The sequence below is a fragment of the Oncorhynchus tshawytscha genome, linkage group LG30, assembly GCF_018296145.1.
Source record: "Oncorhynchus tshawytscha isolate Ot180627B linkage group LG30, Otsh_v2.0, whole genome shotgun sequence".
Taxonomy (NCBI): domain Eukaryota; kingdom Metazoa; phylum Chordata; class Actinopteri; order Salmoniformes; family Salmonidae; genus Oncorhynchus; species Oncorhynchus tshawytscha.
Window position 1 is genome coordinate 35,063,816 of NC_056458.1, and position 23,068 is coordinate 35,086,883.

Below are 23,068 nucleotides of genomic sequence, written 5' to 3' on the forward strand. Positions count from 1 at the left end.
GTAGATTATACAATAAGGGTCGGTTTTCCGGGACAAGTTTAGTCCTGGACCAAAAAAGCCCTTTCAATTGAGAATTACTTGATGCAAATCCTCAGGCGAACAAGAGCACATTGGAGATGCTTTCTTGACAGGTAATTAGCACTGTGAGTCTGGTAAGCAACACTAAGTACAGTAACGGCTAAGTGGGTGTGTGTGTGTGTGTGTGTGCCAAGGACTTACAGCACACACTACTACAATAGCATTCTTTCATTTCATTCATCACCATTGAGAATGCTTTTTAGTCCTGGACTATGCTTAATGCACAGCTTAATGTACAGTACACATTCATACTGTGTGTCTGACTGATATGTGAAACATCTGTCTGTGGCCTCGAGCGAGGCACTTAACCCTAATTGCTGCTGAAAGTCATTCTGGATTTAAATTTAAATATGCACTTGCTTTTCTCTTATTGCAGTCAAGAGCCCAGCCATTGACTCATCAATATGGGCAGACTAATTTAGGACATTTCCCTGGCTGAGCCAGTGGGTGACAGCATGCAGTGACAGTTACAGCATGCATCTGAAATGGTACCCTATTCCCTTTGTAGTGCACTATGTAGGGGAAATGATGCCATTTCAAATACCCGTCACTGCACACAACGTACTCGCACCCATAGGGCTCTGGTGTAACGTAATGCACTATATAGGGGATATGGGGCCTTTTGGAAGCAGCCACACTGTCATCACTGTACCATCGTTATCCCACATTCTGAACAAAACAATCTTTGTCGGGCCAACCTACATTATATAACAACATGCTGGTCCCAGATCTCTTTGTGGTGTGCTGCCAATTCCTATGGCCAATGTGCAATAGCAGCTCAAACAGATCTGGAATCAGACTCAACATGCAGTGGCCCCTGGGAAGAGTAGCTGTTGTTGCTAATGTAACATCTAATGGGAATCTGAATAAACCAATAGACCAAATATTTTCCTTGTAAGGCAAAAAAACATTCTTCCAGCATTCTGTTTCACACAGTCATCACAGTTTTATTGTTTTTGTGAATCACGTACAAGAAAGGTTTGTGTGGCATGCTATTTAATGCTTTGCCATTGTCACTGTCTTGCTATGGTCTTTCTAGGGAAAAATATGAAGTTCTCAAAACTTTCTAGTTAAATAAATGCTAGTTTATTTCCTAGCCGTGTGCCTTTGACACAGCATGGTGAGAGACATAAACTTTGGTATGGCTAGCCCAAGGCCAAGATCCTCTTTCTTTCCGCTATAAACACTGTCACCTGATTGGTTGAGAGCACTGGACTTACTTCCCTTGGCCACATTCGTTTTGCATCGCGGGTGGGCGGAGTTTGCACATTTTAACCCGTTCCATTAGTGAACTCGCCAACCACCTAGGGCAATGCAAAACGAGTGTGCACCTTGTCTAGCAAAGAGACATCATGGAAGATAACATTCCACTTTGAATTGCTTCATGAATTTGAGGCTCGGGCTTGTTTATGAATGATGCAGATCTCCAGGCGAACCATTATTCACAGGCTAGTACATCTATGAGTCTAGTAAACAATGCTAAGTACAGTATAGACTAAGTAAATGTGTATGTGTGTGTGTTGATTTATTTGCTTGCATGAGTATGAACATGTTTGTATGTGTGTGTACTGTACATGTGTAAATGTGTACATGTGCATGCAGACATTCATGTGTCAGTCAGTTCCAGGGATGTACAGCATTATACATCTGCTCCACTACACCAAACTATTTTCAGTCCAAATAAATCCCAAACGGACTGGCACTCAGGCTACTGCCTACCTGCAGGTGCTGGGCCTTGAGGGCGTTGAGCTCCTTCTCTACCTCACAGATGTGGCTGGTGGCCTTGGCCACCTCGGCCCGCTCCAGGTCCCGCTCGGCCAGCAGCTGCTCGATGTGCTGCTGTTTCTCCTTCAGTGCCTCCTGCAGCGCAGTGGTGCCAGAGATCTTGCGGGCATAGCGCGACGACGTCTCCGTGAGCTATGGAGGGGGAGTGGGGAGGGAGGTGGTGGGGGAAGGAGGTGGCAGAATGAGAGAATAATGGAGTGAGAGAAGGAAGAAGTGAGGAAAAAACGTAGAGGAAGGGAGGCAGAGAAGGAGATAGGATTAGAGGAAATGTGTCTTGTAGCATTACACATGAACAAATAGATACATACTCAATTAAAAATACAAGGAAAAGGAGTGCTTACATTACCAAATCACATAAATTATTTTTATTCTGCATGGATCAGTGCTTTCATGATATGGTTGGATTATTATTTCATTCAGGTTGAGGGCTTTAATTTAGTCTTGGAGCATTAGAAAAACAAATTAGGAGAAAACTAAACATAAATACAGGTCTGGACCATGGGTGGGCAACATATGACACCATGCCGGATCCGGCCCACAAGCCAATAAAATGGTGGATGTCTGTGGATTCCTTTTTTTATAATATATATATTTTAATTTACATTATTTTGGATAAAAAAATGACTTGAAGTTGACACTTGAAGGTCTAAAGCGAAATAGAAAGTATGTAGACATGATAATACATATATTTTTCCCACCCGCAAATTACTTTGATGAACCAAGTCCCGATATGGTCCTCGAACCAGAATTGCCTACCCCCGGCCTAGACACGTGATTTGAACAGATCTGCATTGTCATCAAAATAGTATTTAGGGAGTAAGTGAAGAAGGGGACAGATGGAGGGCCAAACTGGGTCCCCCAGGGGCATGTTCACACACACCTGAGGCAACGAAAGGTATAGTGACAGTGTGACTACAGAAGACTCTGTTCGATGACAATAGAGAAGGTGTGTCTGTATTGTACATCAGCCCTAGGGCAAGCACTAAGATGACCGCCTGAGTGAGAGCATGCCAGACAGTTATAATTAGAGCGTCCTAATGCTGGCTGATGGGAAACAGTTAATTAACCCAATGTGCTACATGCACATCCTATGCCTACTCTTCCAAATATGTCACCTGACTGACAGGATGGGGAGGGGATTCAGAGTACACAGAGACATTTACATAAATACTCATAAGATACCAATACTATCTCGTTGTTTCTCTTGTGTATGTATGTGCTGTTCCTCAATAGCCAATGTGTTTTTAGTATTCTATGTAATGTGTCTCTACTGCGTTCATCTGTGATTTTTTCTCTTAACATCTTTCTCTTTGGCCAAATACCGTATGTATCTTGTTTCATGTATTGCATGTCTCCTTTGTCTTTCATGCAAACATCCCTCTTTGTCCTCTCTAAATCTTTCTAAATCTTTTTCTCTCTGTCTGTCTCTTCCTTTCAGTCTGTTTGTGTGTGTCAGATTTCTGAGGGTCTGCAACAATGTGGAGAATGCAGTTAAACACTTGTCCTATAAAACACTTTGGGATCGTTGTCCTCTCTGATCAAGTACCTGGGAGAAGTTTTTAATGAATGTGCACATACAAGCCCATTAGACGTGCAGTTATAGTCATGAAAATACAGTGGTGTGTGTGTGTGTGTGTGTATGTATGCATGTGTATCTCTCACCAGGCCAGTGCGGCTTGGCCGTCCGCCCACCGAGGAAGCCACAGAGCTAACAGAGCTGATGGATGAACTGCTGGGGCTGTGGGCTAGCGACGACACCCCCATGGCCATCCGCTTGCTCTTCTTGGTCTTGGCTGGGCTGGTGGAGGGGAAGCCGATGCGGATCACCTTGTGGATGGGTGCGAACAGGCCAAACCTGGGCGGACACTGGAAGTACCTGGGTTAGAGGAGAGGAGAAATCTCGGTACCAATTTATTTGGATAGTCCATCTGTAGACTATCAGTAACATTTCAACGAACTATCTACTAACCCTAACCTTAACCCTTAGTTTAACCATTATTCTAAACCTAGCTCTAACCGTAGGTAGGTAGTACATTTTTGGGAAAAATACCATTGGCAACACATACACTACCAGTCAAAAGTTTTAGAACACCTACTCATTCAAGGGTTTTTCTTAATTTTTTACCGTTGTCTAAATTGTAGAATAATAGTGAAGACACCAAAACTATGAAATAACACATATGGAATCATGTAGTAACCAAAAAAGTGTTAAACAAATCAAAATATTTGAGATTCTTCAAATAGCCACCCTTTGCCTTGATGACAGCTTTGCACACTCTTGGCATCTCAACCAACTTCATGAGGTAGTCACCTGGAATGTATTTCAATGAATAACAGGCATGCCTTCTTAAAGGTTAATTTGTGGAATTTCTTTCCTTCTTAATGCATTTGAGCCAATCGGTTGTATTGTGACAAGGTAGAGGGTATACAGAAGATAGCCCTATTTGGTAAAAGATCAAGTCCTTATTATGGACAGAACACCTCAAATAAGCAAAGAGAAATTACAGTCCATCATTACTTTAAGACATGAAGGTCAGTCAATACGGAACATTTCAAGAACTTTGAACGTTTCTTCAAGTGCAGTCACAAAAAACAAAGCGCTATGATGAAACTGGCTCTCATGAGGACCACCACAGGAATGGAAGACCCAGAGTTGCCTCTGCTGCAGAGGAAAAGTTCATTAGAGTTACCAGCCTGAGAAATTGCAGACCAAATAAATGCTTCACAGAGTTCAAGTAACAGACACATCTCAACATCAACTGTTCAGAGGAGACTGTGTGAATCAGACCTTCATGGTCGAATTGCTGCAAAGAAACCACTACTAAAGGACACCAATAAGAATAAGAGACTTGCTTGGGCCAAGAAACACCAGAAATGGACATTAGACCGGTGAAAATTTGTCCTTTGGTCTCGATTCCAAATTGGAGATTTTTGGTTCCAACCGCCGTGTCATTGTGAGACGCGGTGTGGGTGAACAGATCTTTGCATGTGTATTTCCCAACGTAAAGCATGGAGGAGGAGGTGTTATGGTGTGGGGGTGCTTTGCTGGTTACACTGTCTGGGATTTATTTAGAATTCAAGGCACACTTAACCAGCATGGCTACCACAGCATTCTGCAGCGATACGCCATCCCATCTGGTTTGGGCTATCATTCGTTTTTCAACAGGACAATGACCCAACACATCTGTTGTGTTGGGTCATTGTGTAAGTGCTATTTTACCAAGAAGGAGAGTGATGGAATGCTGCATCAGATGACCTGGCCTCCACAATCCCCTGACCTCAACCAAATTGAGATGGTTTGGGATGAGTCTGACCACAGAGTGAAGGAAAAGCAGCCAACAAGAGCCTAGCATATGTAGGAACTCCTTCCAGACTGTTGGAAAAGCATTCCAGGCGAAGCTGGTTGAGAGAATGCCAAGAGTGAGCAAAGCTGTCATCAAGGCATTAAGAAGGAAACAAATTCCACAAATGAACGTTTAAGAAGGCACACACCAGTTAATTGAAATACATTCCAGGTGACTACCTCATGAAGCTGGTTTAGAGAATGCCAAGAGTGTGCAAAGCTGTCATCAAGGAAAAGGGTGGCTATTTGAAGAATCTCAAATATAAAATATTTTGATTTGTTTAACGCTTTTTTGGTTACGACATGACTCCATATGTGTTATTTCATAGTTTTGATGTAGTCACTATTATTTTACAATGTAGAAAATAGTCAAAATAAAGAAAAACCCTTGAATGAGTAGGTGTTCTAAAACTTTTGACCGGTAGTGTATTACTAAAATGTAAACTTGTGTACTTGCTACATCTCGACCACTACCTCCGGAGGTAGCGCACGACACTTTCCCGACAGTTGCCCCCTTGAAGCAGGGTAGTGTAAACAGAATTGTCTAGTTGAGCCAACAGCCCTACAGTAAAAATGGTAATAGCAGAGCAATGTTTTTGAAACATATGAAATGTATAGACATTTTCCTAATATTTGAGACTTGTTTTATTAAGTTTTTACCTGAAATTGCAGTAACAGCCTGATATATTCTGAAATTGTTGCAGTAACTGCCGGCTGCACTGAGCCACATAAAACTATGAAAGCCCATCCCCATCACCAAACACATGTCAAATGATCATACAAATATTAATATTATGTGGTGATTTCAGAGGTGGCACGACAGGTCCCAGAGAGGTGGCACGACAGGTCCCAGAGAGGTGGCACGACAGGTCCCAGAGAGGTGGCACGACAGGTCCCAGAGAGGTGGCACGACAGGTCCCAGAGAGGTGGCACGACAGGTCCCAGAAAGGTGGCACGACAGGTCCCAGAGAAGTGGGGGGGAAATTATTTTCCTGGGGCCCAGAGTTTTTCCTGATCTGGTAGTAGGCTAACCTGACCAACTCTGGATCCTAGTGGTAGGGTATGACATTGTAATAAATCAGCTGTAAAAAAAAAAAATTATACGGGCTATGATGGGAACAGATTATTTTTCTAATCAGGTCATATGGTAAAAAAATAAAAATAAGTCCTGGAAAAACTCCTGGCCCTAGGGAGGATGAAAAATCAGAACAAAAGACAAAAACGAAAAGGTTTCAGCTTGCTGTATGCAGGCTTGCATCGTGTAGGCCTTTCCATTTGTAATTACAAATATTCTCATACAGTATGTCATCATGTTTGTGTTGATTGATTAATTCCAGTCAATCATTTTGGATTAAAAAGGCCTAGGTAGCCTAGCCACCCGAAGTATGAATATAAACCAAATTTGATCAAATTCTAATTTTCTCAGAACACAAATAAATGTGGCCTATTTTACGCTATAAATATATAGCTTAGGCTATAAAAACATGACGTTACATTTTCCCTGGCTGAGATGCGAGTAAAGCGCATACTGTAGGCTTCTCTAGGCTACCTGCAGCTGTGGTTGTTATCAGTAGGCTACCGTTGATCAGACTGAAGCACAGACTAACTGTGCATGTTGACAAATCATGAGGCTTAAATTTTAAATGTTTTTGCAGCGGGTTTCCATATAAAACAGCTTGTTGTGGTGAATTCACTTATACCGTATTGTGGCATTTATAATATACTACTGTAAAATGCGTTGCATTGTGATTTGTGACAAGTCATGTCTAGTCGTTGTCGAGTATTCCCTTACATCAACAGGTATTTTATTAGATATCAGTCACTTTGAGGGTGGAAACCATGCTTCTGGTTAAGTGAGTTGCAATATTTGCAGTGGTAAAATCTTTCAAAAGCATGTTTCAATAAATCAAATATGAAAGTGGAGGGAACTGGAGCATGGTTCACTAGTTTATGCCTGCACAGCTACTGTTCCATCTCATAACAGAATGTGACATTCATTTTGTAATTAGAAGAAGAGTGAAGCAATATTCTGTTTGCACGGCGATTCATGTTTTCACCATTTTGAAAATAATTCAGTTTAATATTGTGTAACAGAGGGAGCGCCTAGCTCTAATCATCTACCATGCAGAGGAATTGCAGCTAAAATTAGAACGATGCCGTCTCGTCTGACACTAAACCACACATAATTGATTTTTGAAGACACTACTAAGTCTACAGCTAGATCTGCCAGACAGGTGTATGTGTGTGTGTGTGTGTGTGGGACAGAAAAGGAGAGAGTGAGAGACAGAAAAATAGAAATAAAGAATGAAAGAGAATGATAAAGGGGGAATAGAGGAGGAATACAGAGAGTTTACAGCAGAGATCCAGCAAGAGAATGAGAGAGTGCACACATGCAAGGGAGTTAAATCAAGCAGGAGAGGGAGATAAAGAGAGACAGACATAGAGAAAAAGAGGGAAAGAGAGAGAGATGGGTGACAGACGCTGTATACCTTGTTCCAGCCACTGCACCGTCGTTCTTCCCCAGGGGCTCGTCCAACTCCACGCCGCACCACTCACCCTTGGCAAAGTCAGTCTCCCCCACGTAGCGCACCACTCCTGTCTTAGTGCCCCCCACCTGACAAGACAAAGGAGCATGGTGAACAAGTGCAACATCTTGGTAATGATCATGTCCAAAATACACTGCATAGTAAGAGAAAATATAGAAAAACTGCAAATGCGGTTGTCACAACTTCCGCTGAAGTTGGTGCCTCTTCTTGTTCGGGCGGCTTTCGGCGGTCGTCGTCACCGGCTTTCTAGCTGCCACCGATCTACGTTTCTTTTCCCATTTGTTTTGTCTTGATTGTACACACCTGGTTCCCATTACGTTATAATTTATTCCCTATTTAACCCTCTAGTTCCCACATGGTTTTGTGCGTGTTTGTTCTTTGTGTAATGTTCAAGACTTCTGTGAGCTGGTGTGTTTGCCCTGCGTGGATATATTATTTGTTTCTTTTCGTGTAAACTACGTCTTTTACTCAGTTCTATGTCCTGCGCCTGATTCCGTTCTACCCGCAGCACATTGACACTTGACAGCGGTGTACGTGAGGTAGTCTTTTTGCTTGTTTGTTTTTGGCATATGTGGCCCCCAAATGTTGTATAGTTTTAAAAAAGTATTATAGTGTGCAACATACTTTTCTTCTTCTCATAAGCAACTGTGGTAAAGATTACAGGTTTAAAAATAAGGTATGTATACCACAAAAAAGGTAACAATAACCAATAGGCTACTTTCAGTGACAATGGAGTCTTGCCATTTTAGGTAGAAGCGGAGTGTTATGCATTAATACTGTATCCCATAGTGACACTAAAGGACGTCAACACATAAGGGTGAAATCAGACAGGCATCTTAGTGTCGCGAGGGGAGACTTCGGCTTTGACAACTCGGAGGTGACAATGGAGCGCATGACTGGAAAAGCTGACATGGCCTACATTCGGGTGCCTGAAAAGAGGTCACAGCCAGTTACGCTAGTGCGATCAGACAGACTGAGGGATAGACAGAGAGCAGGTTCAGGGGGTTTGAGAAACACAAAGACCACCATGCTACTTTGGGGGTGATCAGTTTCGGCTCAGTGCTGAGTCTCCCCCATGCCGTAACACAAATGACTTCACCTCTAAATTATGCATTGAACGCACCACCACCAAGGGATGCAAATGCAGTAACAGTTACAAAATATTGCAGCTGAGAATGGAAATGGCCAGTTCAAGTGTTTAGACATGATAATCTGAAAACATAAACCCTACTGCTTTATCATTTCTTTCAATTACATTTTCAATAAATGTGTAATTAGACAACCTCAACGTGCCTTCAGACTGAGTCATCTCTTCCCCATCTCTGCCCCAGGAGGGTCAGGAGCAGGAATGGATAGAAGAACAGGAAAGATGATAAAGAAACGTATTCACTAGGATCACATATCTCAAGTAAACCGCCCAACCCTGATTACCCAAAACAATAACCTAACAAACAACCAACAATCATTGTCCTAGAGGCCAAACAATGACATCTATGCCAGCGTGTATCTCTTACTCAAAGCCCTGCAAGGAGCAGGACAATGAAAGTGAAGTCTAAATTCACATGTGTGTGGTTTTAATCTGATGTTAAAAGCTGGTAAAGCTTTCACTCTCTTTTCAATCCCCCGAAGGACTTTCCTGTTCTTTCACAGCCATATTGTTTCGCTTCTGACTGTGAGGATATATTTTTCCAAACAGAAACTTTCTGTCCAAAAATGATGCAGAAAAATTAATCCATGCTTTTGTCACTTCTAGGTTAGACTACTACAATGCTCTACTTTCCGGCTACCCGGATAAAGCACTAAATAAACTTCGGCTAGTGCTAAACATGGCTGCTAGAATCTTGACTAGAACCCAAAAATGTGATCATATTACTCCAGTGCTGGCCTCTCTACACTGGCTTCCTGTCAAGACAAGGGCTGATTTCAAGGTTTTACTGCTAACCTACAAAGCCTTACATGGGCTTGCTCCTACCTATCTCTCTGATTTGGTCCTGCCGTACATACCTACACGTACGCTACGGTCATAAGACGCAAGCCTCCTAATTGTCCCTAGAATTTCTAAGCAAACAGCTGGAGGCAGGGCTTTCTCCTATAGAGCTCCATTTTTATGGAATGGTCTGCCTATTCATGTGAGACGCAGACTCGGTCTCAACCTTTAAGTCTTTACTGAAGACTAATCTCTTCAGTAGGTCTTATGATTGAGTGTAGTCTGGCCCAGGAGTGGGAAGTTGAACGGAAAGGCTCTGGAGCAACGAACCGCCCTTGCTGTCTCTGCCTGGCCGGTTCCCCTCTTTCCACTGGGATTCTCTGCCTCTAACCCTATTACAGGGGCTGAGTCACTGGCTTACTGGGGCTCTTTCATACCGTCCCTAGGAGGGGTGCGTCACTTGAGTGGGTTGAGTCACTGATGTGATCTTCCTGTCTGGGTTGGCGCCCCCCCCCCCTTGGGTTGTGCAATAGGTATTCAATAAGTATTCAACCCCTTTCTTATGGCAAGCCAAAATATGCTTAACAAATCGTATTATAAGTGGCAAGGACTCATTCTCTTGGGGCGGCAGGGTAGCCTAGTGGTTAGAGCGTGTGACTAGTAACCGGAAGGTTGTGAGTTCAAACCCCCAAGCTGACAAGGTACAAATCTGTCGTTCTGCCCCTGAACAGGCAGTTAACCCACTGTTCCTAGGCCATCATTGAAAATAAGAATTTGTTCTTAACTGACTTGCCTAGGTAAATAAAATAAATTCTTTGTTCAATAAAAGTTGGTAACATGATTTTTTTTAATACCTACCTCATCTCTACACCCCACATTCAATTATCTGTAACGTCCCTCAATCGAGCAGTGAATTTCAAGGATAGGCTCAACCACAAAGACCAGGGAGATTTTCCAACGCCTAGCAAAGAAGGGCACCGATTGGTTGATTTGAGAAAACACAAAACAAAGCATGGTGAAGTTATTAATTAGGCTTTGGATGGTGTATCAATACACCCAGTCACTACAAACTCAGTTCCCAGAGAGGAAGGGAACTGCTCAGGGATTTCACCATGAGGCCAAAGGTGATTTTAAAACAGTTTCAGTCTGATTTCCAACAGACACTGGGAGTCGAATTCACCTTTCAGAAGGACAATAACCTAAACCGCATGGACAAATCTACACTGGAGTTGCTTACCAAGATGACATTGAATGTTCCCGAGTGGCCTAGTTACAGTTTTGACTTAAATCGGCTTGAAAATGTATGGCAAGACTTGAAAATGGCTGTCTAGTAATGATCAACAATCAACTTGACAGAGGTTGAAGTATTTTATCCCAGAGTGCAAAGCTCTTAGAGACTTACCCAAAAAGACTCAGCTGTAATCGCAACCAAAAATGCTTCTACAAAGTATTGACTCAGGGCTGTAAATAGTTATGTAAATTAGATTTTTCTGTATTTAATTTTCAATAAATTTGTAAAGATTTCTAAAAACATGTTTTCACTTTGTCATTATGGGGTATTGCGTGTTGATCTTTTAAAATTTGTTTTAATCCATTTTGAATTCAGGCTGTAACACAACATGTGTAACAAGTCAAGGGGTATGAATACTTTCTGAAAGCACTGTATATACTGGGAAAAATGAGCTCCAAATCACAATTTGGTAACACTTCCTATTGATACCATCTTCATATGTATTCAAATAATTGAGCTATGCATAATGCATTATAAGGCTGAATAATGCCTTATGAAGCAAAAATGTTATAATGCCCTCACGCTGTTCTCATCACGTTGTAACGCAATATAAAGAGGAAGAGGGAATTCACAGGGAATGACATTCACAATCATATAAATAATACTCGTTTTTTTTTGTGTGAATGTAGTAGCCTAGAGAGGGAAAATGTCTGTCACTGAAACAAGTTGGGGAGAACAGCTCTTTGTTCAATTCACAACATCTGACTCATGACTACTGCCCCAGTGTTTGGAATCACATCTTCTCCAGACTGATCCCGAAACACAGAGGCCTTTTTGTGAGTGTGTTAGAGAAGAACCTACTGTCATTGCCTTAATGGAAAGAGCAAAACTTATTTACAGCACACTGCCCTTATGGATAACATGTCATTGTCAGCACAGGGCAGTTTTTTCCAGTGGATTACACGTTTGTATTCATCAAATGCATACAAATCAGTTGCACTGTTTCAAGAACTAACTGCAGATGTTTGAGGATGAAAACTGCACAATTAATGTTGAGGATTGTGAATTGATCGATAAATAAATGTTAATAATAATAATACATTTTTAAAGATAGAGTGATAGTCATCAACAGTGCCCATGTGAGTCAAAACAGGTTGAATGTGTGATGAATGCCACTCTATCACATCCACAGTAAATCACTGAAAACAGTGACGCACATATATATCACATATGGTGCGCATTTGTATGTGAAATACGAGTAGTCACTGGAACATCCTCACTTCCTTGCTTCCTGCCTCCGAGAAGAGAAGCTCCAACTTGACAAGGCAGACGGACACATTCATCACCCGTGAATCTACACAGAGATAACAAAAACACTCCCAAAGAATGTCCAGTCCTTTCCTCCTAACTCAGGTTGTTTACGTAAACCTGTACGCACTGCGTCCAAAACACCCTTCACGCCAAGGAAAATATACTGCATGAAACAGACCACAACCTAGCTTGTCAAAACACAAGGAGAAGACCACAGTTTCAAAATAGTAGACCTTGCTGGTTCGCCGTTATGAGTGTTCGCTGGCGTTCCAGAACTTAAATCCCTAACCCGTCCATTTCCATGGACTTGGATGAGAAAACCATGATGGAAAACAGTGAGGCAGTCTGAAAGCAGAAAGGTAAAATACAGTAGTGGGCGGCTTGTGGTGCAGGTTGGATGGATGGATTCACATATTACAGCCTAAGTGTGCCTGCCAGCAGTGCCAAGACATAGAGTCGGCAACATATGCCTCCACTTGGCTACTGCTTTCTCGAACTTCCTGTTTATCTGGAAGTTGGCCTGAGACATGACTCAGAGCAACTCCGCTTTAATGCCAAGACACAGAGAGCTTCACCAGAGCATTAGGCTCTGATATTTTTTATCTATGATTTCAAATGCAGGTTAGACAGATATCTTAGCCCTTATGCTAGTCTCTCTTAAGACATCATATTGAGGATGTGTAAGACCAGTCCTATGAAACAGTTAGTTTGCCTCACAGGTCAAATAAAGATAAAGGAAGTTAACTATCAGAAATTATTCACACCCCTTGACGTTTTCCACATTTCATAGTGTTACAGCCTGAATTTAAAATGGATTAAATTGAGATTTGTGTCACTGGCCTACCCAAAATACCCCATAATGTCAAAGTGGAATTATGTTTTTAGAATGTCTTGAGTCAATAAGTACTCAACCCCTTTGACATGGCAAGCCTAAATACATTTAGGAATAAAACATTTGCTTAACAAGATACATAATAGGTTGCATGGACTCACTCTGTGTGCAATAATTGTGAGTGTTTAACATGATTTTTGAATGACTACCTCACTCAAGTGTTTTAGTACTATATCTCCTGACACATTAATGAAAATAATCATGGCCTCTAAACCTTCAAGCTGCATACTGGACTCTATTCCATCTAAACTGCTGAAAGAGCTGTTTCCTGTGCTTGGCCCTCCTATGTTGACCATAATAAACGGCTCTCTATCCACCGGATGTGTACCAAACTCACTAAAAGTGGCAGTAATAAAGCCTCTCTTGAAAAAGCCAAACCTTGACCCAGAAATTTAAAAAAAATAAAAAAAAATCGGCCTTTATCGAATCTTCCATTCCTCTCAAAAAATATAGAAAAAGATATTGCGCAGCAGCTCACTGCCTTCCTGAAGACAAACAATGTATACGAAACGCTTCAGTCTGGTTTTAGATCCCATCATAGCACTGAGACTGCACTTGTGAAGAATGGTAAATAACCTTTTAATGGCGTCAGACCGAGGCTCTGCATCTGTCCTTGTGCTCCTAGACCTTACTGCTGCTTTTGATACCATCGATCACCACATTCTTTTGGAGAGATTGGAAACCCAAATTGGTCTACACGGACAAGTTCTGGCCTGGTTTATATCTTATCTATTGGAAAGATATCAGTTTGTCTCTGTGGATGGTTTGTCCTCTGACAAATCAACTGTAAATGTCGGTGTTCCTCAAGCCTCTGTTTTAGGACCACTATTATTGTTTTCACTATATATTTTACCTCTTGGTGATGTCATTCGGAAACATAATGTTAACTTTCACTGCTATGCGGATGAAACATGGTGAAGCCCCAAAATTGCCCTCCCTGTAAGCCTGTGTTTCAGACATAAGGAAGTGGATGGCGGAAAATGTTCTCCTTTTAAACTCGGACAAAACAAAGATGCTTGTTCTAGGTCCCAAGAAACAAAGAGATCTTCTGTTGAATCTGACAATTAATCTTGATGGTGGTACAGTTGTCTCAAATAAAGCTGTGAAGGACCTCAGCGTTACTCTGTACCCTGATTTATCTTTTGACAAACATATCAAGACTGATTCAAGGATCTACGTAATCTACGTAACATTGCATAAATCAGAAACTTTCTGTCCAAAAATGATGCAGAAAAATATATCCATGCTTTTGTCACTTCTAGGTTAGACTACTGCAATGCTCTACTTTCCGGCTACCAGGATAAAGCCCTGAATAAACTTCAGTTAGTGCTAAAACCGGAGGCCAGAATCTTGACAAGAACCCAAAATATTGATAATATTACTCCAGTGCTAGCCTCTCTAAACTGTCTTCCTGTTAAGGCAAGGGCTGATTTCAAGGTTTTACTGCTAACCTACAAAGCATTACATGGGCTTGCTCCTACCTATCTTTCCAATTTGGTACTGCCGTACATACCTACACGTACGCTACGGTCACAAGACGCAGGCCTCCTTACTGTCCCTAGAATTTCTTAGCAAACAGCTGGAGGCAGGGCTTTCTCCTATAGAGCTAAATTTTTATGGAATGGTCTGCCTATCCATGTGAGACGCAGACTCGGTCTCAACCTTTAAGTCTTTACCGAAGACTCATCTCTTCAGTAGGTCCTATGATTGAGTGTAGTCTGGCCCAGGAGTGTGAAGGTGAATGGAAAGGCACTGGAGCAACAAACCACCCTTGCTGTCTCTGCCTGGCCGGTTCCCCTCTCTCCACTGGGATTCTCTGCCTCACACCCTATTACAGGGGCTGAGTCACTGGCTTACTGGTGCTCATGCTGTCCCTAGGAGGGGTGCGCCATTTGAGTGGGTTGAGTCACTGACGTGATCTTCCTGTCCGGGTTGGCGCCCACCCTTGGGTAGTGCAGTGGCGGAGATCTTTGTGGGCTATACTTGACCTTGTCTCAGGATGGTAAGTTGATGGTTGAAGATATCCCTCTAGTGGTGTGGGGGCTGTGCTTTAGCAAAGTGGGTGGGGTTATATCCTGCCTGTTTGGCACTGTCCGGGGGTATCGCCGGATGGGGCCACAGTGTCTCCCGACCCCTCCTGTCTCAGCCTCCAGTATTTATGCTGCAGTAGTTTATGTGTCGGGGGCTAGGGTCAGTCTGTTATATCTGGACTACTTCTCCTGTCTTATCCGGTGTCCTGTGTGAATTTAAGTATGCTCTCTCTCTTTCTTTCTCTCTCTCGGAGGACCTGAGCCCTAGGACCATGCCTCAGGACTACCTGGCATGATAACTCCTTGCTGTCCCCAGTCCACCTGGTCGTGCTGCTGCTCCAGTTTCAACTGTACTGCCTGCGGCTATGGAACCCTAATCTGTTCACCGGACATGCTACCTGTCCCAGACCTGCTGTTTTCAACTCTCTAGAGACAGCAGGAGTGGTAAAGATACTTTGAATGGTCAGCTATGAAAAGCCAACTGACATTTACTCCTGAGATGCTGACCTGTTGCACCCTCGACAACCACTGATTATTATTATTTGACACTGCTCGTCATCTGTGAACATTTGAACATCTTGGCCATGTTCTGTTATAATCTCCACCCGGCACAGCCAGAAGAGGACTGGCCACCCCTCATAGACTGGTTCCTTTCTAGGTTTCTTCCTAGGTTCTGGCCTTTCTAGGGAGTTTTTCCTAGCCACTGTGCTTCTACACCTGTATTGCTTGCTGTTTGGGGTTTTAGGCTTGGTTTCTGTACAGCACTTTGTGACATCAGCTGATGTAAGAAGGGCTTTATAAATAAATTTGATCTGTACCCCATACGTACAATGATCTGTAAGGTCCCTCAGTAGAGCAGTAAGTTTCTAACATAAATTCAACCACAAAGACCAGGGAGGTGTTCTAATGCCTCGCAAAGAAGAGCACCTATTTGGGAGACAGGTTTTTTTTTTAAAGCAGACATTGAATATCCCTTTGAGCATGGTGAAGTTATTAATCAAGCTTTGGATGGTGTAGCAATACACCCAGTCATGACAAAGACATAGGCGTCCTTCCTAACTCAGTTGCCGGAGAGGAAGGAAGCCGCTCAGGGTTTTTAACGTTGACATTTTTACTTTCTTTTTTGACATATTGTGTGTACAAAATCTCAATGTAATCAATTTTAAAATCAGGCTGTAACACAAAACATGGAAAAAGTCAGGAATGTGAATACTTTTTGAAGGCACTGTATGTGTGGGGTATGGCTGTGAGATTTTCACCCCACGTCAATTTGACATTTTTGGATCCTAGTGAAGTGCAGGCCCTTAAGGATGTATTGTTTGGAGTCCAGATGGAAAAAGCAATATGAAGAATTAGATTGCATCCAGTTTAAATGACATTGAGTTGTCCTTGGTGTAGAGCAGCACAGTCAGTCATGGAAATAGGATACCCGGGAGCAGCGCTGGGAATTCTACAGGAAAAATCGTATTTAACAAAAACATTTTTTAGGGGGATAGATTGGCTTTAATATTGCAGATAGATTGTAGCTTCCATCAATGTAATTGTCTGCATCACTTCCAATCCCCCATATATTTTTTTGCAAATATATATACTGTAAATGTATACATACATACTGTAAATACATACATACATACATACATACATACATACATACATACATACATACATACATACATACACTACTGTTCAAAAGTTTGGGGTCACTTAGAAATGTCCTTGTTATTGACAGAAAAGCAATTTTTTGTCCATTAAAATAACATACAATTGATCAGAAATACATTGTAGACATTGTTACTGTTGTAAATTACTATTGTAGCTGGAATCTGTGATTTTCAATGGAATATCTACATAGGCGTACAGAGGCCCATTATGAGCAACCATCACTCCTGTGTTCCAATGGCACATTGTGTTAGCTAATCCAAGTTTATAATTTTAAAAAGGCTAATTGATCATTAGAAAACCCTTTTGAAATTAATTAAGATCTCATACAATGCTGTGAAATACTCCCTTCACAGAACAGTGCAAACTGGCACTAACCAGAATATAAAGAGGAGTGGGAGGCCTCGGTGCACAACTGAGCAGGAGGACAAGTTTCTTGGCAATTTCTCGCATGAAGTATCTTTCATTTCTCAGACTAAGGACAGACTGACTTGTTTCAGAAGAAAGTACTTTCTTTCTGGCCATTTTGAGCCTGTAATCGAACCCACAAATGCTGATGCTCCAGATACTCAACTAGTCTAAAGGCCAGTTTTATTCCTTCTTTAATCAGGACAACAGTTTTCAGCTGTGCTAACATAATTGCAAAATGGTTTTCTAATGATCAATTAGCCTTTTAAAATTATAAACTTGGATTAGCTAACACAACGTGCCATTGGAACACAGGAGTGATGGTTGCTGATAATGGGCCTCTGTACACCTGTGTAGATATTCCATTAAAAATCAGCTGTTTCCAGCTACAATAGTCATTTACAATATTAACAATGTATACACTCTATTTCTGATTGATTTTATGTTATTTTAATGGATAAAAAAATGTGGATCAAAAACAAGGATATTCCTAAGTGACCCCAAACTTTTGAAAGGTAGTGTAGTGCATCCCTATAAAATATATTTTCCTTTATTACTTTCTAACACTACCACCCCTCCACTAATTGGAGTAAACTAGTGAAGAACAACACTTAGGCTTCTACTTCTAGCTTATACATACTATATACATTTTACGGGCACAGTCTATTTTACAATAGTTATATTTTGTTTGTTTTTACTCCTGTCCTTCCTCTAACGTCAACCTCTCCCATTGATTTCTTTCACAAAAGTTCTGAAGCTATATACATTTTACAGACACAGTATGTTTTACATTAGTTACCTTGTTGTTATTAGTTATTTTTCCCAACCTTCAGCTCCATTCAACCCCTCCCATCTATCTCTTGACACCATCCATATTGGATTTCTATTTGACATATATGTTTCCACTGTGCTGTTCTGTTTCACAAAAGTTCTGAACCTTTCTATTCCTATCATTTCTACAGATTGTTTAAAAAAAAAAATTCAAGTTGTTGCTAAAAGTATTATATTATTGATCGATTGACTATGACTTTTCAGATCACCCAGTAGTGCTATCTGCAGAGTCAACTCCAGGTAAATGTTGCAATTCTTCAGCCAGTCCTGGACCTGTGACAAAAAACAAGCTACGTATGGACAGTACTAAAACAAATGATGAAATGATTCTGTCTTTTCACAGCAAATCTGCAGAGCTGGAAAGGTTGTATCCCCCATATTTATAACAGTCTATTTGTTGCAAAAATGTTGTATAATAATTTAAATTGAAAAATGTAATGTTTTGCATCCGGTGTCGTTTTGCATATCAGTTCATGTGCCATGGAATCGGTACTTAGAAAATCTCTGCTCAACTATTTTGCAATCTACATGGCACAGCTGTCAATTTTTTGGTCCTTAAATTAAACTGGTATACTTTATTTATCACAATTTTCTTTAACCAATTATGGTCTTTAATGCAGGGCTGACAGACAAGTTCCCTATTTTTCCCCCTTCCACTTCCATTTTTGCTGTAATGCTGCAATTAATTGGTTGTAATTTTGAGTAGAGCAGACATTTCCATATATTTTTGTTGTGTGATATAACTCCACCAGTCCTATTTATGATATAATTTACAAAGATTATATACATTTTTTTTAGTTTAAAAATAATGTTTATTAGTATACTATATTAGTCACTATTAGTTTGAGTTTAACCACAATATTTGTTGTATTATTTATTCTGTTTTTTTCTGGTCGATTAAATTGAAATTGCAACCAACTTTCTATGGCTTGTTTTAAAAATAGCAATATTTGAGATTATTTCCTTTTCAAATAACTGAAAGTGTGAGGTTGTAATCTGAATAAAGAGAAAAAGGCCATTCTTGGACATAGGGTGAGACATTCTTATTAATTTGCTAGAGAACCAGTTTGAATTTAAGTATAACTTTTGTATGACTGAAGCCTTTAGTGAGAGGTCTAATGCTTTAATAATTAATCATGTCTGCCTTCCGAATTAATATTCATTATATAAATAGGCCTACTTAATTTTGTCTGGTTTGTCCTTTCAAATAAAAGGGAATATTTTGAAATAACTGTTCGCTCGGTGTAGGCAAGAATGTAAGCAAATAGGTCAACTGGAATAAAGAGTTAATCAGGGTGATTTTTCCACAAATAGACAGGTATTTTCCTTTCCATGGTAGCAAGATTGTATCCATTTTTGTTAACGTTCTATAAAAATGCATTGGAGTGAGATCATTTATTTATTTCAGGATCTGTATCCCGAGTATGTCCACATCACCATCAGACCATTTTATTGGTAAACTACACAGTAATGTAAAAGTTTTATTTTTTAGTGTTCCAATACATAATTTGGTTTTAATCCAGAGAGGTTAGAAAAAGTATCTAGATCCTCTACGAGGCTGTGGAGTCCAAATAGTGGATTTAAAAGAAAACATGAATCATCAGCGTACCATAACATCTTTGTTTTTAAGCCTTGGATTTCTAAACGCTTGATATTATTGTTAGATCTTGTTTTACTCCTCTTGACAGTTTAAAACTTTGAGAAGTAGCCATTATTTACTATTTTACACCTAGGGTTACTATACATGACTTTAACCCATTTTATAAGGGATTCTCCAAAATTGACATATTCCAGGCATTTATATATAAACTCCAATCATACTTTATCAAAAGCCGTTTCAAAGTCAGCTATGAATAGCAGGTGTTCTATTGTTTCCAGTACTTGTCTTATATTATCTCCAATGTATCGTCCATGTAAAAAACCTCTCTGATTAGAATTAATAATATCCTAAAATACCTTTTTAATTCTATGTGCTATACATTCTGCTAGAATTTTTGCATCACAACACTGAAGTGTAAGGGGCCTCCAATTTGTTAAATGGACTGGATCTTTATATTTACTACTTGTATCCTGTTTCAGTAATAATGAAATCAGACTTTCTTGTTGAGTGTCCGATAATCTACAGTTTATATAGGAGTGGTTAAAACATGCTAATAACGGTCCTCTGAGTATATCAAAAAAGTTTGGTATACTGTACCTCAACTGGTATGCCATCCAGCCCTGTAGTTTTCCTGGACTTAAAGGCTTTAATTGCATCAAGAAGTTCCTCTGTAATTTGGCCTTCACATGAGTCTTTCTGTACAGCTGTTCATTTTACATTATTCATAGGAAAAAATCCATACAATTAGCTTTGGTTAAAGGATATAGAGGAGACTGAAACAAAAACATATGCTTAAAGTACTTTGCTTCCTCTTTCAAAATATAATTTGGTGAATCATGGGTGACCGTCATTTTTAACAAGTTTCAATAAATTATTTTTTGGTAGCATTTCTATGTAGAAGATTTAAAAAATAATTTGGTGCATTTTTCCCCATATTCCGTACAGTTTGATTAATTTTTTAAATAATATATTACACTTGACCTTCTTGAATAAGTTCCTCAATTTTTTTACCCCCCACTACCTTATTCTGAGCCTCTGTTAGACCTTCTGTTTCCTTTGTTAATATGGACTCTTTTGACCTAAATTGCTTTGTTTTAGAGCTGAGTACTGAATTGCATGGCCTCTAAAGGCACATTTAAAAGTGTCCCATACAATGGGATCTGCTGTACGTACGTTATGTTGGAAAAATTCAGTTATAAATTCCTGTCCTAGTTTAAAAAAAGTTATCATTCAATAGGCTTTGTGTACCATAGTGATTGAGTGTCCATTAAGCTGTACCATGATATTTGCATTGCTACTAAGCAACCCTCCAATTGTACTCCACTCTTTCACCCGCTAAAGCCCCTCTCCATCCCAAGTTGGGTTGTCATCCCAGTGACCGGCAGGCCATCGCCACGGATCTCTTTCTAATGGGGTTCAAGAGGGCTCCATCCTGGCCAATTGATCCTCAAACATCCCCTTCACATTGCCAGCTTCTCTAGCTTTTTGACTGAATGTTGATAAAATAAAATTAGCTGCCATTCATTACAGAAAGAGACTATAGACATACGCCTCTAGAAGTGGGGTTAGTCTTAAACAGCAGTCAGAAAAAAATTGTACAACCCCGCTAATCCTGCAACTGTGTTGCGAATGGATCTGAAATATGTATAAAGTACAAGTTAAACACAATTCTCAAAAATGATTCTACACCTGCAGAAGTTTGCTCCAGTGAAGTGAGCATAACATGGCCGACTACAAGAAAACGATCCCATGCAGGCTCTGGGTGGCCCTAGGGAGCCATTTGGGACGCAGTCATTGTTATGACCAAAACACTTGATAACGGGATCCTTCTAACAAGCCAGGGGATGGTAATGCCCATTGTTAGTGACTGAGTGTCCATTAGGCCTTCAGATCCCCTCTACAACCTGAGGGAATAGGCCCTGGTGTGCTTTCATTTTGTGCTACCTTGTCATTAAGGTACTGCTGAATGTCAATGCTGAGGGGACATCATCCAGCGGTAACGACTGATTACTCCGGGTGTCAAGGACGAGTTATGAATGCTATGGAGTTTAAGCATTGTGTGCAACCTCACAGCTTAGGTCCATGAAAGCTGTTAATGGTTGATGAGTAGTTTTAGTGGATGAAGACTGTTGAGAATGTTGGGAACAAAAATATAAACACAACATGAAACAATTTCAAAGATTTTACTGAGTTACAGTTCATATAAAGAAATCAGTCAATTGAAATTTAATTTATGGATTTCACATGACTGGGAAATCAGATATGCATCTGTTGGTCACAGATACCCCAAAAAAGGTAGGGGCATGGATCATAAAACCAGTCAGTATTTGGTGTGACCACCATTTTCCTCATGCAGCGCGACTCATCTCCTTTGTAGAGTTGTTCAGGCTCTTAATTGTGGCCTGTGGAATGTTGTCCCACTCCTCTTCAATGGCTGTCCGAAATTGCTGGATATTGGCGGGAAATGGAACATTTCGATCCATGTCGATCCAGAAAATTCCAAACACGCTCAATGGGTGACATGTCTGGTGATGGAAGAACTGGGACATTTTCAGCTTCCAGGAATTGTATACAGATCCATGCGACATGGGTCCGTGCATTATCATGCTGAAACATGAGGTGATGGCAGAGGATGAATGGCACGACAAAGGGCCTCAGGATATCATCACGGTATCTCTGTGCATTCAAATTGCCATTGACAAAATGCAACTGTGTTCGTTGTCCGTAGCTTGCAGTTGTGAGGCCGGTTGGCCGTACTGCCAAAATTCTCTAAAAAGACATTGGAGGCGGCTTATGCTAGAGAAATGTACATTCAATTATCTGCCAATAGCTCTGGTGGACAATCCTGCAGTCAGCATGCCAATTGCACGTTCCCTCAAAACTTGAGACATCTGTGGCATCGTGTTGTGTAATACAACTGCACATTTTAGAGTGGCCTTTTATTGTCCCCAGCACAAGGTGCACCTGTGTGATGATCATGCTGTTTATTCAGCTTCTTGATATACCACACCTGTCAGGTGGATGGATTATCTTGGCAAAGGAGACATGCTCACTAACAGGGATGTGCACAAAATTTGAGAGAAATAAGCTTTTTGTGTGTATGGACAATTTCTGGGATGTTTTATTTCAGTTCATGAAATATGGGACCAACACTTTACGTGTTGCATTTATATTTTTGTTCAGTGTATATACATAGAGATCATAGAAGGTGGTCAGACATGAGGTCAGACATGTGGTCAGACATGAGAAACTATATAAATTAGACCTGCATTTATGCATGCAAATGGAATGCTTTTGATAAACCTTTAAGGATTTCTCTAAAACAAGGTTTTTAGATTACCATTGTGCAATGTGTAATGTGTACTAAATCGGAAAACAAGTCAGAGCCTAGCACAAAGCTTCAAGATTCAAAGCAGTGCACCAAAAT

At 40.6% G+C, this 23,068-nt stretch overlaps 1 protein-coding gene across 6 annotated transcripts in view; it reads right to left on the minus strand.

The window, feature by feature from the left end:
- The window catches only part of clip2 (CAP-GLY domain containing linker protein 2), a 61,464-nt gene that overhangs the window by 17,980 nt on the left and 20,416 nt on the right, over positions 1 to 23,068 (minus strand). For all 6 annotated transcript variants that reach the window (XM_024393596.2, XM_024393594.2, XM_024393595.2 and 3 more), the window contains exons 4-6: positions 7,696 to 7,820; positions 3,526 to 3,739; positions 1,798 to 1,995 (exon numbers count right to left, since the gene is read on the minus strand). In XM_024393596.2, coding sequence (XP_024249364.1) covers positions 1,798 to 1,995; positions 3,526 to 3,739; positions 7,696 to 7,820 — 537 coding nt within the window. The remainder of the gene's footprint in view (positions 1 to 1,797; positions 1,996 to 3,525; positions 3,740 to 7,695; positions 7,821 to 23,068) is intronic.